The sequence below is a fragment of the Taudactylus pleione genome, unplaced genomic scaffold (genome assembly GCF_031769625.1).
Source record: "Taudactylus pleione unplaced genomic scaffold, aTauple2 ptg000707l, whole genome shotgun sequence".
Lineage (NCBI taxonomy): Eukaryota > Metazoa > Chordata > Amphibia > Anura > Myobatrachidae > Taudactylus > Taudactylus pleione.
Genome location: NW_028285109.1, coordinates 7,584,953 through 7,601,602, shown reverse-complemented (window position 1 = coordinate 7,601,602; position 16,650 = coordinate 7,584,953). Strand labels below are relative to the sequence as shown.

Genomic DNA, 16,650 nt, shown 5'->3' with positions numbered 1-16,650 from the left:
TTATAAAACCTACTTCAGAGCTAATTATGAAGATGTGCTGAAAGCTACTTATTTTGCCTGATAACTGTTTTAGAATTTACTTGGATTGGACATTTTGAACATATTAGGCTTCATTTAGTAACTGTATTTGCCAAACCAGCTAAAAGGAATGCAGTGGGTGCAAGTGTAAATAATTGTACATGCAGTGAAGATACGGGCTGCTTTTGCATGCATCACACAAATTCTAGGCAGGATTATTTTTACAGTAGATTCAGATCTGAATATGGACGTGCCCCGGTACCAGCTTTAAGTCTATCATTATATTTAATTTTTTTCCTCTGCAGCACAATATGGTTTTGAAAAGGTACAAGACCAGGATTTACTGCTATATAGTAAGGTGTGAATAATACTGCTATACATTTGCCCAGACACTATTTAAATAACCCTCTATAGGCAGCAGTTTAAATGTAGCCATAGGTAGCTGAATGACTGAGGTAGCAGTTTCATGTGCTGAATTAGTACTCAGGAGAATACAGCCTATCAATTAACTTGTGCATCAGTACCAAGTGAATGAAATGATGCATCTCCATGTATATTGGGTCAGTCCCATAACAGATGTGTGCACACAATAAATACAAGGCATGTACAGTGGTAGAGATGTTAGACAGCTATTTTATTTCTTTATACAGTAACATAACTCTGACAGTAAGCGACTACTGTGGATTGAGTACTGCAACTGTGTCCTTGTATTACAGCCTCCCTCCCTCGCATTACTCATTCACAACAAAATCCAGCACAATCTTAACTCCTCCCACTGTTCCAAACCAAATCTTTCTGTAATCCTTATAATGTTTAGTGTTCTAGATAAGAGAGCGGTGCTACAATGATTTAAAAATATTGAAATATAAAGTGCCGGATCTAAGCCACCATCAGTTTACCATACCAACTGTTTAGTTACAGGTGGAACTCAACTAGTAATATTCATTATTTTCTTAAATTGCAAACTCATTTGGTTACAGCCAGCTTTACCTTCTGTTTCATGTTATTGTATGTTATTTATTTGTATTGTAATACCATCATTATATAAATAAAGGGGCATAAAATACCTATATTTTTAATGTTACAAGCAAGTTTAGGAGTGTAGAACTTCTGTTAGCTATCTTAAACTGCCGACTGATGAGTGTCAAGTGCGTGCGTCATCAAAAGATCAATAACAATAATAATAATAACAACAACAGATGAATGAGACTGATGCCTAAAGCTGGGTACACAATATAAAATATATACTAGTATATATCGTTCCACCACGGATTGGAACGATATATCGTGTGGATCGTATAGTGTGTACATCCGATTGCGCGTGCACGGCAGTCATTCATCGCATTGTCCCATCTGCTGTGCTGCGTAGCAGATGGGATGATGTGGTTAACGACGTCATGTTGCTACAGTGTAACAGCATGGAACAATATATTGCGCGGCAGTGCACCGGATTGTGCCGTGTGTACGGCCAACGCAATATACCGCTCCATCACGTTGTTCCATTGGCTGGGAGCACATTGTGTAGAGTGTACCCAGCTTTACAAGGGAAGACTTATATAACATTATCATAACCACACACCCAACTATTCTATAGGGCAAAACACAACAGCTGACATAACACAATGTAGCCCCAGCTTTGTGGTTTAAGCCACGTCAGGCTTATGGAAGCTTTCTGTTTATCATAACAAATGTTACATTTGTTAAATATACATCTTTAATAATTAAGCTGCATACACACACAACGATTTTGTTACCAACAATTTTCTGAATGATTTTATGAACGATTTTCGGTCAGATTATCTGTCAGATTTTTTAAAGTGTAATGAACGATTTTGTTGAACTACAAACGATTTTTGCATATCCCTTAATGAAAATCGTTGAGTTGGTCAGTCTGACTGAACTACAAATTACAAACTACAAACGTGAACGCGCATGAACGATAATCGTTCATCGTTTTAACTTAGAAAGTAAACGATTTTTTCAACAATTGAACGATAAACGATATCGTTAACGATAATCGCTCAAAAAATCGTTGTGTTGTGTATGCAGCTTTAAAAAGATTTTGTTGTTGGGTGACGGTACGCCCACTTGAAAATCCACTGTTGTCCGACAGTATTTTAAGAAATAGATTTAAATGGGACACATGTGGCACTGATCTTCTGGGTGAATCTCAGTGTATTAATAAGAATGCTACAACCCATGCATGTCTAGCTTCATAATGTACCTAACTGATAATATGTGATGACATGAGTTATTACCAAGTTGCTCTTTTTCATCTACAGTATTTTATTTTGTACAGTAGACAAAGCAAATGTTTTATACAAATATACTATAGTGGCTTCTAAGGGGGAAATGTATCAAACCTTCAAAAGAGTAGAGAAGTGAACAAGTGGATAAGTTGCCCATGGCAACCGATCAGTTTGTAGCGACTATTTATCAAGTACATTCTAGAAAATGATAGGTAGAAGCTGATTGGTTGCTATGGGCAACTAATTACACAAAGTGACTGGAGAATTCAGTCTACTGGGCACAATTTAAAACATCCAGCTCTGCCTCCTCTGCCTTTAAAGGCCCCCATACATCTGCGATTAATTGGGGCAATTTGGCATTTTGCAAATGATTGTCCAAAAAAAAAATCAGCAGTGTATGGGGTTCACCAATTGCCGATTCCGACCAAAAAGTGATCAGAATCTGTAAATCAGGTTGTCCAATATGCTGAATTTTAGCGATGAATCTGGGTCATAGATTGGAATGTTTGGAGACAATCAGCCGATTTGCTGACCGCTACTAGTAAAATGAAACATGATGAGTCTTTCAGGATTGGCAGAATGTGATTCGCTGAAAATTATATGCAAATCACTGATAAATATCTGTAATATATGGGCGGCAGATTGGTGGATTGGGGAATTCTTAAATGGGGGGGGTTAGAAATCACAGAATCGGTTAATTATTTTTTTGAGATTGCTGATGTATTGGCCCCTTATGTATGCGAGGTTAGACAGGAGACTCACACATCTACCATACTGCTTTTGTGTCATTGATGCTTGCTATGCACAAAGCAAATAGCCTAATCAAAATGGCTTTTAGCACTGTTATGTCCTTTAGCCCACAGTTATAAAATGCTGTAGTATTTCATAAAAAAATGAAGTAATAGAGCTTGAAAGCTTCCATAGCTTCTTCTGTTGTTTCACTGCTAAATCAGTGGAATGGTGCTTGTTCTATTACCATGTTGTCCTATCATTACAGTATGTGAGACTCTCCTTTGCACTAACAGTTTACTTGGCGCCATTGGAATGGAGAAGCAAAGTCATGAAGGGAATGCCCACAGAATGTCTCTCCTCGTTGGCAGGTGACTGGATAAATGCTCAAGAGCTGACCGTCCCTGTGGATGACCCATAGCTGCGAGATTACAGGAATATCCTCACTTCCAGGGTGGAGGGAATTGAAGCGCCCTAAAATTTGTCTGGGGTCCAAATGTCTAAATGAGACACTGACTCAATCTGACTCTACTGCTCCAAGGGTAAATACGGACATAAGAGGGTAGATATGTGCAAACTCAAAGTGTCTGCAGAAGATTGGTTACGCAGAGCAATTTGTTGCCAGCTCTTTAATAACGAATTATGACTCATTAATTGTGCCAAGTGTAAAATCTTGCAAAATGCTTTCAATGCAATTTTTTTTTTTACATCATAAAAATTATGTTCATCAAAAAGCTTAATGTACGGTAAAGCAAAACAAAGTTATCTATTATCTTAGAGAGGGCATAGCCTGATGTTCCATTTCTCAATTCGGGAGGCTGTTGAATCTAAAGATATGAACAATGGTTTATTAAAATATGGGCTAATATGGAAAGGATTATTTACAATTTTTGTTTAACCAAATAGGACAAATGAGCTAGTTATACTCTTATTACAAGAGATAAACATGCTAACTAATTTATTTCTTAAATAACGGATTATAGCATAGATCATGAAAAACATATAATCTGTTTACTTTTGAATGATAAATAATGGAGGCTATGGTAGTTTGTTTATTTCACATTAAATATGTGATATTTTCCTAGCAACAAAATATGGTTCTGCATTATATTTCAATAATAACTAGCACCCAAACATGATAAATGCACAGTATAATGTATCATTTGTTTGCAGTAAGTCTTTGTACTCACCCTGTTATGAGTGATAATGCAGAGAAAGCGAAACAGTGCAACATTTGAATATTAATGCAAAGAGTCTGTGCTGCATATATATGTGTAGTTTTATACTCATGTCACATTACTCTAATGAGAATAATTAATAAATTACAGGGGGGGTATGAGGTGAGGACTAAAGGGTGCCAGTAGGCGGTTACTGCCCGCTTCCCTGTTGGACACAGCCTCTCCTCCTGCCCCACAGGTCAGGGTAATTAATCTCAACAACAGCTGCAGTGAAACCAGAGCCTACCAGACGGAGCCCAATTACCTGTAGCTTTCTTCTGACACATATCGGACCTCTTTCCTTAACGCAAGTGCAACTAAAAAGGCCTGCTTACTGTATACCATAGCAAGAGGGGTTAACGCGAAAGTCACACCCTCAATTCACTAAACACATGTGCTCAGTTTCTTCTACACATAAACCTGTTAGTAAGAGCCTAAAATATGAAATACCGATGAGTGACAATTCCCAATTCAAAATGATGCCTGATGAGATTTCCTTGTTACTATATACTATATCTCACAAAAAGGTTAGTTGTAGATGAAGAGGATAAATGATTAAATACGTCTTGTATCACTCAACGTTCTAGATCCTACTGAAATCCACACCAGTTTATTTACTTTCCTTTCACCCTAAATACGTGATTTCATTTATACTCTCCCTCTTCATTTACAACTAACCTTTAAGTATATTTGAATAAACTTATTGCAAATGATAATGAATATACACATTCCAGCTATGTGAACCAGGAAGCAACTAGTTTTCTCCACTTTTAACCTTGACATTACTATGGGATAAATGTAGGGTTACTTGAGTGGGTGCTCTTTTTGTGTGGAGTTTAGAGCCATGATTCAGAGATGGACACAATGGCGATTTTTACGCAGATCCAGCGATTGTTTGCCAATGAGCATGCCTATCAGTCGCACTGTGTAGGCGCAGCGATTGATTTGCGGTTACGTCCGCACAGAGGATCCATTCGCATTGTGAGTGACAGGAAGTCAGCGTTTGGGGGAGGTGACGAGGGTGGTATGGAAAAACGCAGGTGTGTCTTACCGTTTAAATGCTGTTACATGGACGTGCATATATTTTCCACCATTGCGATCTCATACGCAGAATGAGAGCTCTCTGCGTGTCAGTAGAGCCGCTGTATTTGAGACAGGTCAGGCCTACCGCAAGGGCTGCACGGCTCGTCCATGTGCGTCGATGTCACACATGTTTACTCTGGTACGCAATGTAGGACGCACATGAGAAAGCAGCAGTGGGCGTCCCTATTCTCGGTTAAGCTTTGGAACTATTAGCATATTTTCGCAGCTGCGGTCCATGTGAAATTGCAGCTACCATCCCATTTGTGTCCATCTCTGAATCAGACCCTTAGTGTGCGATTTACTATAATAAGTGCAATAGGGTGACTGTTGCACAAACCATAGCAACCAATTACATATTTGCTTTCATCAGTCTAACTTTCACTGGACCGATCTAAGCTAATTGCTGATTGGTTGCTATGGGTACACATTCACATTACCTCAGACCTTCAAAATAATCTTTATTAAGATATTTTTACTGATGCACAATTTATGTAATTCTAAAATGTATCAAAAACCCAAAATAACAACATAAGGAAAAAAAACAGGGGCCAGGGGCTATTATATAATGGGCTTAAATATGAATTTAGACCCCGAACCACTAGCGTGGAGAATGTTACGTGAAATGTTGTGTAGTGGGTGTCATATTTCTGAGATCAGTATTTTTTCTTACAACCACACAAAACTTTGGTTATATTTTACATCCTCTCAGTAAATTTACTGACAGTTGCCAACATTGCTAACTAATAAGAAGATTTACATAGTGACCAATTTCACAGAATTTCTTCCCTCGTTCTGTTTGCTGGGTGCATTTCACAATATATGTTCTGAATAGGTTACAACGCACTGAAGATGAATAGTATTGTGCTCATGCCTATTGCTCGTGCCACCTTGTATGAGGGGTAGTACTTTATACCTTCATAACGTAATGTTTTACACACAGCTACAAATAGGTCTACAGTATTTCCAGATTTTATTTATTTGTTAAAATGCCAGGTGTTTTAAATTTACAAAAGGTGCCAGCTTATAAAAAGAAACTTGGACCATCAGCGCCTACTTAATCGTTTTCAGTTCATTGAGGTCCGTCTCTCCTCATTATGGGAGCAGGGGTGAGTGTTTTACATGTATTCACTGAATGGAGTTCTGCTCGCAACACGGAAAAATATATATATTGCAAATACTAGTGATCTTTTACCATGCTGTCCTTGCACCTTTGATTCACTTTCCAGTGTTATTTACATACAATACTTAAAGGTGCATATCTGCACGAGATGGATATCAACTAATTACTGACTGGTTGTTCTAAGTTAAAGTTGAAGTGTAGATTTGTCCAATGTTAGTAAATAAACCTCATCAAACTGAATGAAGACCTGCAAACGACCTACTTCATCATTCTGCAGCCAGTAAGTCAGGGCAGGTGTACAATAGGCATAAATGAATATTAAATGACATTCACAGGGCTGCTTTGTCTGATCAATGATGGGGTAAATTCTAATTTACATGCTTGGAATGTCTATTTTTGAGAAAGTAAAAATGTACATACAAAATAATAATAAAAAAAAAAATAATAATAATAATAATAATAATAATGGTAAATATTTTGATTTAAATTACTTACAGTCCAAAAAATTGCCCTCTCCTGTTATTATAGAAGCAGTTGTACTGTACCTTTAATCTAGTTCCTCTCACACTGAACTGTAACTTCAGACCCTGAGACGTCTCCACACAAAACATGCACACGCCCCACGGGAATTAGAAGAGGTCTGCGTGATTTTACAGAAAAAGGATCGGTGAACCATTATCAAAAATATTTTTGCCACTAAACTAGTCTAAAGCAGTAATAATCCCATTATGGCATGTTTGTTATAGTTTTCAGACACAGTTATAGCCGGACGGTTCAGCAGCCAGCCACAAATGACTTCAGAGACGAGCGATGGCTTTATTTCCTGCATTATACACTTACCCACGGAGACAAGAGAAAAACCATTCAATTTAACGTGAGACTGATTGAAAGCCTATTTTATTTTACAGCCAAAAAATTTGCCAGATTGTAGGCCCTCCCTGCCCTTTGTTTCACTGTCTGCATTTGTTTTATTTACCTTGTATGTCCGTGTATTAAGTATGACCTGTTTTCACCACTAACCGGCGCTGCGGAGGTCTGTGGCGCACTACGAATCAACGACAATAATAATGTCAGCGTGAGGCAGTAGTGTGTGGTGGCTACAGAACAAAAGTGTTTTGGATTTAAAACATTGACATTACCGACGTAAAAGCGCTTAAACTTCTCAAAATACAGTTAAGCAAGTTGATGCTTCCACTTGGGCCGTCTTCCACTTGGGCCGTCTAAGCAGGCCTAGTTCCTGTAACAAAGGCCTTAACGGGGGCCATTCTTTCCAGCACCTACTGCTTAATCACTACGTCGGTGACAAGCCGCTTCTCACTCTCTGTTTACTGCTGGCCAAGGCCCAGAAACATACACATAGACAGAGCAGGACACAAATAAATAGCTGTGACAGAAACAAACAGACTTTCTCTAAATCTCCCACACCAAGGCTAAAGGCACCGGCGATTGCATTACAAAGTTGGCACAGCAAAGAAAGGAAAGTTGCATGTGGCTCTCACCAGAGATGAACAAATAGTGCTTTGCGGCACAGCTTGTCAGTTGTATCTGCAGCCAAGTTTCATTCTCAGGTATAATTTTAACTAAGAGAGAAATTAGTAGCTCTCTATTTTTATTTTTTTCAATGAGGAATACGGCCGTGGGAACTCGTGATAAAAATACAGGGGTGTGAAACAGGAGTGCGATGATAGGAGTCACTGCATGGCTGTGCTTATCTTTCCTAACTGCTTCTGTTGTAGTACAGATCGGGAGCAAAGTAACTGTGTAACACGCTTCAGTAAGTCCTTTATATATGTCAGGGTATCACTTTTCATCTAGATAACAGCGAGTCCGTTCTGTCCACAAACCTCTGCAGCCTGGAGCAGGCACCCAATATCAACTACACCCAAAGTGAGAGGGAAGAATCGATAGGAGAGAGTGGTTATGCGATTTGAAGGCAGCCACGTATGGCTGACATTTTGTTGGTCATGCGTCTAGCTCTAGAGCCTGTATTTGCATTCTTCAAAAATGGTGGCTAATGAATTCGCCTGTACGTCATTAAGACCTGTACGTCATTATGCTACATTTTGATAGCATATGACGTGCAGTAAACATCAGCTTTACACAATGTATGGCTATGACAAAAGATCTATAACAGTGTAAAAATTGAGCGATGAGTAAAGCTTAGATAGGGAATCCAGTGTTCATAATATATTGAGACCCATGCCTACATTAACTGAACTGGAAAGTGGTATTTGGTATTAATAAAATTAAAATTATGGAACTAGTATTCTCATTCATTTATAATACGTATGGGATTTCACCTACTTTTGGGTAAATATAGTACAGAACGGTGATCGTATGATTATCGATATACATCTGTATTAATAAAATAATGTTTTGTGATGGTCCATTGTTAGCAATAACTCCTCAGTAAAATATATAGTGTGACTCCATACTCTAAAGTTGCCACCTAAGGAATTATCACTACAACAGTTAAAAAGATATATACCATTATTACTCAGATATAAATCGATGGCAAACAAAGGCCATTTGGCTCATTCTCATTCTTTAGTTAATTACATTCAGGATCGACCTGTGTTTATTGCAAATTTGTTGCTTTGGCAACTATTTCTGATGGAATTTTACTCCAAACATCTACAAGTCGTTAAGTAAAATAAAACTTTCTCCTTAATTCCTGTTAGAAGATTTTATGCAGTTGGTGCAAATGGTGACTGAGTGAGCTTGCTATCGTAACATCTATATCTGTGACATTCTCTAGTACTCTCAAGAAATATTGTGCAAGTAATTAAACATCTTGTCAAATAATTCAGTTTAGTACATATGTAAAATATGGGTTTTCTGATGTCTTCTGCCACTTCACGTTACAACCATCTTAAAAGACAGGCCACGTCAGGCATTATAGTGAGAGTGGCATATAAGAGAATAAAAACATTTTAATGCACTTTTGTTGAGACTATACCTAAAAAGCAAGGGTGGGGTGGGAAAGACAGGTGTAATAAGCAGGCATTGTATTCTCAAAGGTTACGGTCTGTGTAAAGTAGACCAGAGACTGTAAAAATATGTACAGTCCCTAAGCATTTCCCTCAAACATACAGAATTCACCTGCTCCCTAACTACCTTGAAATTAACAAACATATAATAACAAGAATAAACATTACCTTCTATATAACAAGTAGAGCATAATAGAAAGCAAAACTCTGTATATAACAATATTTTACTACATACTCTGCAACATACTATTATCTATATTTCATTGTCTACAGATGATCATATAAGACATGTACGTCTATACACTTATTGGCATAGAATATTTTTGGCCTCATAACAAGCTAAATGGATTATTATTATTTTAATGGGACGACAAAGTGAAGTCATAATGTTGTTAGTCTCTTTTGTATTTATGACACGAGATCAAAGTGACAATTACAACCAAATGAAAAAAAAATATATAGAAATAAATAACAGACAAGAAAGGCAAAAATGTCCAGTGACAATAGGATTAAGTTGGAAACACCAACAGCTGTCACGGAGAGAGACGCATAGAGTGACGTAATTTCATTCCTGATTGTCTAAGTAATAGCATTCTGCAAGACATCTATGTAAAATCACATATACACTTGAATGTGTACACATTTACTAATAATACGAGATCAAAATACTAATTATCAATTTAAAGGAGCATCTGTATCAAGATGTTGACAGTCTCAAACTTAATATGTAAATTATTTTGGACTTGCTTTCTTAAGACATAAAATCTTAGTACAAATTAGGGATAAGACAGTAGTTTAGAAGCAATAAAAATAATTTCAGGGCACAAAGTATCTTATATCATTCAGTCCTGCGGATCTTGTACCTAGTAAGGGTGTAGAAAAAAGATTAGCTAACCAGCTACAGGGTCCCTGTGTGGACCCTCAAATCACAACCTTATTATCCATCCGGCAGATTAACAACACTGCCAATGCAATACCATTAATAGGAAAGAAAAATGTTTTTACATTTTATGCTAAGAATTTTATGCCTAGTAAATAACGTATAGGTTACAGCATAACATAATCAATTATCAAAGACGTGGGTAGCATGCATTAAAAGGAGTACTTCCATATTAGTCTACAAACCATGTAATTATGGGGCACATCCACTAGCAGACTGTGAAAAGACTGCACGATTACGACATTGTAATCGTTCCGTCGTTTCACAGTCTGTGCTGTGCCTACACTGAACGTTCAGTCATTCAGTGTAGACACCCTCCCTCATCCCTGAACATGGGCAATCTGTCGTTATAGGCAGAATGACCAGCATTTCAGGCGATGATAGATGTCAAAAACGACCAGCGAGAGTGCGCATCGCTGGTCGTTTTTGACACTTTCATGGCCGATTTGTGAACGATTAATGAACGATAACGATATCGTTCAATCGCTCATTTTAATCGGGTAGTGGATACCCGCCTTAAGGCATCCATATAAAGCAAATACTTAAAATTGGTTTACTGAAAATATGTCAACAGGTATTTTGGCAGATACCACAAAACATTAGCTGACAATAAGTATGCATGTATATTTTAAATGGAACTAATGGTATTTATAAATTGTTCAAAGATGTCTAATTGCATTTTGATTAAAATCATTATTTAACAGAATTTAAAATTTTAGGCCTGAAAGCCTTAATCTAATGACATAATGTAATATTAAAAGAATGTTATATCTAACTACTCAAGGGTCATAATTACTACACTGCTGTTAGGATAACAGTGTTTACACTTTTGAATAATTGTCCTTGTTATATTATATTTTTAAGTATGGGTCTTCTGGATGCTCCACAACCTTTTGGAAAGTATTGGTACAGCATGATGCCCCTGAAGTATGAGAGGAAGAGAAGCAGATTGTGGGCAGGAAAAGGTAGAAAGAAGATCAAGATTTATATTGTTTCAAATAATTACAATATAAAGAAAAGGCAATGGTTTAGTGCATGTTCCTGAATCCAATAAAGCACTTAGGTACCATGTGGAAATACACTACAATAGCTTATAAAACTACAACACACATAGTGGAGAGACTCATATTACCCACTCTGCTACAAGTGTCCCTAGACTGCCAGCCCAAAACCAATTCCTCACCAAGTCAAGCGGAATTGCATTGCTGGCAAAACAAAACATCTTTTAATTAGTAATTTGGACTATCTTTCTAAACACTGGTTTCATATAATATTGCAGCATATCTAATACAACCTCATGTATAATTCAAGAAATGCTATTTCATTTTCAGCTGTTAAAGAGAAAATTCAATTTGGCTGAGCGGTTTTCTGCCAGATATATTACCTTATTAAATTTGAGCGATAAACCCCCTTATGTTATTTTTTTTTTATCTGCTGATGCAGTAAACTGAGATTTTTTTTTTTTGCATCGAAATTTGTAATTTCAATGTGCCTCAATGAATAAAAAAAAAACAAGGAGTGTGCAGGAGTGTATGTATATATATATATATATATATATATATATATATATACATACACACATATATACATACAGACATATATGCTTACACACATACATTGGTACGAAGGAATGTTAGCTACTATGCATTTGTGTGTTCGAATACACTGTTCGTTTTGATTACTGAATGCTCCATACATGTGTATAAGCTGTAGACTACCAGGTATGGAACCTACACTCCTACAAATATAACCAATTGCGTACTTTGTGTTTGTATGGCAATGTATTATATAGAGCTGTAATACACTTATACTGTGCATATAAGGGCTGGAGGTAACATTGTATGTCTTGACCAGAAATTCCTATCCTAAAATGCTTGATGCACTAATTAACCACTCCGTTACCAGTGATGCAATCAAGCTTTAAAGCATAAGGAAAGAACTAAAAATAAATAAAATGCCAAACAAAAATATCATGGAAAAATAAATGGAAAATAAAAATGTGTCCATATATAATAGCAAGAATATCAAATGACACATACATAAAATACACAAACCTCAGCCTTCCAACATCTTTCTTTCACTAACAGACATATGATAACTGTATAGCTCATTAAAATGTTTTGTCTGATAGAAAATGAACACTAAATATTTGCATATATTTATGAGTTTTATTTGCAAACATTGGCTGCTAAATTGGTCAAAGCAGATGCATCATGCACTTGTCATTTGCATAATATTTCATATAACATTACATATATAAAAAAAACTTCTGCATGTTAAATCTAGGACATAAAATGATGGGTAATAGTAGCATTGTAAGTAGAGAAATTACAAAAGATTTTTCTATTAAATACGTGAGCTCACTAATTGACTTTCGGCCTAGTGCCTTATTGTAGTCCAATTTTCCAGTGTAAGTGCAAGAATCTTTGTAGTGGGAACATCTAATTAGCTTACTGACCTTTATCACTATATTCTACAGGGTGACACCATTGCTTTAGCACCTCATTACAATCACTGTCTTTAGATCTATTGATAGAAATTGCAGTCTATCCCACTGTAATATACACCTTACATATACTTTAGGGCTGTGAATAAAGTACACACAAGTCATAATGTTCCAAGTCTGGATGTTAAAATGCCTAAGATGCTGCAGATTGGAAGCTTTTACTGATATTTAATTATAAATAATCTAAACTGTTTTAAGATATATTCTATAAGTGCACTGTGACATTTTTTTTCTTCCATTTATTTGTGCTGTGTACACTATCTATATAACTAAGAATACACTGGAGTACAACATGAAAATCAGCTGCAATGAAATCCATTCATTTGCAGCAATTAAAGTATCACCAATATTGCGTAGCTCCAAACCGAATCCTCCCACACAGCTACGTTGCAATACACAGTCACCTATTTTGCTGCCCTTTTACCCTCCCTATATACCAAAATGAACAGTTACTTGGCAACAACCTTCCAATAAGTGTGACGTGCCACTACCACTACAAAGCATACAGTGGGCAATAACTGAAAGCTAGGATACCAATCTCTCAGCCAAGTACCAAAACAAGGATAAAACAGGATAAAAAAAATCCAGCCAGTGAACATTACTCTACATTCCATCCTTATCTCAGCTACAGTTATTCACTGATACATTCATATCCTACTTTCAATTAGCCCTGTTACATACTGGAACAATCCCGATCCTTACCTGGATAAAAGTCTTTGGATTTAGACAGCTTAATTGTGGCTCCCGTCTCTTTCTGTAGCTGTACAATGGTCTGCCCACCCTTTCCTATGATAGATCCGGCTGCGTAACTAGGAATGAGGACCTTTAGGAAAAACTGGCCGTCTTCTGCAAAGTAAGGGGGAAAAAACAGAGCAACAGTTAGTGTTTGGCAAGGATAACACACATTTCTCAGGTGCTCATTGTTCTGCACCAATGTATGAAAGCCTAGAACATAACATGTCCGATTCACATTGCTTTTAGCACTAGTCTTTTACTTAACCCACAGTAATGCTATTTATGACTTCAACTATATCCGATTAAATTATTTCCCCCCAAAATATACACATTTGAATTGAAGTTCAATCTGCAATAATTAGAACAAAATACATTGGGATGGCTGAAAGTGCGCACTGTGTACAAATAGTATGAGACCATTTGAAAACAAAGCAATGGAACATGAACATACATATATAGATGAAGCATTTGACAGGCAAAAATATTTATAAATGTTTGTTCTGAATTAACCATTTTATAAAATATCACCTCTGAATAGCATGTTTCATTTGTAAGCATTCAGTGATTGCCAAGAAAAAAAAACCTCAGTGTAATTTTGAATGACTTCCACACTAATCCCAATGTATTTCTTTAGCTTCTCATGATCCTCCTATAAGATTATTAATTAAAGCAGGTTAAGAAGATTTTTACCCTTATTTCAAACTAATCTACAGCTTAAATCACTGTTATCTTGGGTAAGCACAGGTCATCCCGAAAGAGACCCAGACACCCAAATGCAGAATGTAAAATAAAAAAACAAAGCCCACAAAAAAATATATATATATATATATATATATATATATATATATATATAACATAGAAAGCAAATAATGTGGGAGACAAAACACTGTCTTGCTGAATGAAATGTCAGAAAATGTTGCATTTTTTTTAATATATAACAAGTCACTGACTTTGCATAACCTCAACATGTTCCAGTAAATATATATCCCTGTACAGTTTATGATAAAAGTGCAGGTCCATGTGTGATTCCTGTGCTGGGAGCATACATCCAAGCCAAGAAAAAACCCACTGCTCGTCCTTGCAATTCCTCAGCAAATGCATTCACCTCTGCATCGTTGCATTGTTATGCCTCCAATAGAAATGAACGTGAAGATGCTGGGACACATCACCAGGATGCAGAAGAAGCACCCCCCAGCTCCAGTGTGAGCTGAGCCTCTCTCTCTTCCCCCCACCCTCCCCCAAGCTCCCAATTAATGATTGGGGGGAATAAAAAGGCAACACAGTATTACTCCCAAAAATCCAGGCAGTGGAGAAAAGGAAGGTTTGTCTGGCTAAATAAAAGGATGCCCAGAAACAATGAGAGGTGCAGCCACTGATGTGCAGCTGACTGCTCTAGTCCCTGCCTCCACCATGCATCTTCCAGCACTAGGAATTAACCTCTTAGTTCCTGGAGGGCTGCAAGTCATTTCAATGCTTGCAACCCTCCATCAGCACCGGGGTGATTCCTGCTTCAATCCTTCCCATGCATCCACAGCATCTTTGCAGAGTGCACACTGACACTTATCACCAGAGCAGGTCCCCTGTCTGAACCCCCCAAAACCATAAGGGGTGTATGCTTGTAGCGCTTTAATGGAAAGTCTATTACAATGAGAGCATAGGACAGGTTGATGATATGAGCCATAAAAAAAGCCACAATAATACCAGAAGACGCCATTTTGGCCGTAGATTACAATGGGCATGCCTGGCTGAGCAGCCCGAGCTACTATGCAGGCAAAGCCCAGAGATGGTGCATGCACTGGGGGTACGCAGAGGGCCGGGGGCGGCCAGAAGCTGTCTCAGTGCCTCCATGCCACCCCGATGCAGAAGAGCAGCCGGTGCACTCACCTCCGGTGTTGGTCCTCTTCGTGCTCCCAGCCTCCGGGGGGGCTTCCAGGGGTCTTTTCCTTGAGTCTGGGGGGTCTAGGTCTATGGGGACCCCGCTGTGGGTCCCGTTTTGCTGGATGGGAGCTGCCGCCATCATGTTGGTAGGCTGCAGCAGGCTGAGATCACGGGGGGGACACAAGGGGTAGGGGCCGGGTGGGGGGCACAGGCTGGGGAAGGAGGAGGGGAGTGAGGGGGACCCCACTACCTGCACTGCAAGCACTGCAAAGGGGAGCCCCCTGTTGCACCTCCAAAATATACAGACACAGCAATACAAGAGAGAGGGAAACAGACAGAGAAGAGCAGCCCAAAATAAATAAATAAATGAGAAGCCAGGAGGGGGAGGAAAGGGATGGAGAGAGAGTGAGAGAGAGAGAGAAAAGAGGGGGAGGAGTGCAGAATGGTGGGGGTGGCAAGGAGAATGTGCACGGGAGAGAGAAGGGGGTGATATAGAAGGATTGGGGGAATGAGAGAAAGATAAAGGAGGGTGGCAAGCAGGAAATAAAGCAGGATGGTTTGGATGGATGGAGACACAGAGCAGAGGGGAGGGTGCTGCAGAGTGATGGGCAGGGAAGGGGTGTTTGGAGGAAAAGGGGATGAAGAAGGGCTGAGGAGGAAAGAAGAGAGAGAGCTGGATGTGTATGTGAGAGGAAAGCGCTGCTGCTGATTGCAGCCTCTCTGACTTCTTTCTCTGCTTTCTCTCCTCCTCCTCCTCCTCTCTCTTTTGTTTCCTAATAATCCCCCTGCCTGCTGCTCACACTGGCTTCTGCTCTCGGTGCCACAGCCTCCTGTCCTCTCCTGGCTGGGGTGTGAAGTGCCTGTATGTATACTAAGGATGCTGTAGCTGCACATCCCCAGCCCCGCATCTCTCTGCTACCTACCTATATAGGTCAGCTGTAGTAGCATCAACTCAACACACTACTGGGCTATTTTAGGCTTCAGTACTGGGACATGGTCATTTAACGCCTTACATGCCAGGTGTTTTTTTTGTTATTGTTGTTGCCTTGAGGGGGGGGGGTGTATGAATTTTAAACTGTTTAACCATTTACTGTCTGTATCCTATATCATGGAACAGATATACAAATGGAACAGGCTTTGTGTCCTATGAATTATGATTAAAATATACCCCCCCCACACACCTAT

General features: G+C 38.5%; 1 protein-coding gene across 4 annotated transcripts in view; it reads right to left on the bottom strand.

Annotated features, from left to right (window-relative positions):
• The window catches only part of NOVA1 (NOVA alternative splicing regulator 1), a 109,638-nt gene extending 93,409 nt beyond the window's left edge, over window positions 1–16,229 (bottom strand). Inside the window, exons 1-2 of one of the 4 annotated variants that reach the window (XM_088456523.1) lie at window positions 15,472–16,229; window positions 13,555–13,698 (exon numbers count right to left, since the gene is read on the bottom strand). In XM_088456523.1, the coding sequence (XP_088312649.1) occupies window positions 13,555–13,698; window positions 15,472–15,607 (280 nt within the window). In that variant the 5' untranslated portion in view covers window positions 15,608–16,229. The other 3 variants (XM_088456524.1, XM_088456525.1, XM_088456522.1) reach the window with 3 other exon arrangements.
• Window positions 16,230–16,650: the final 421 nt, after the last annotated feature.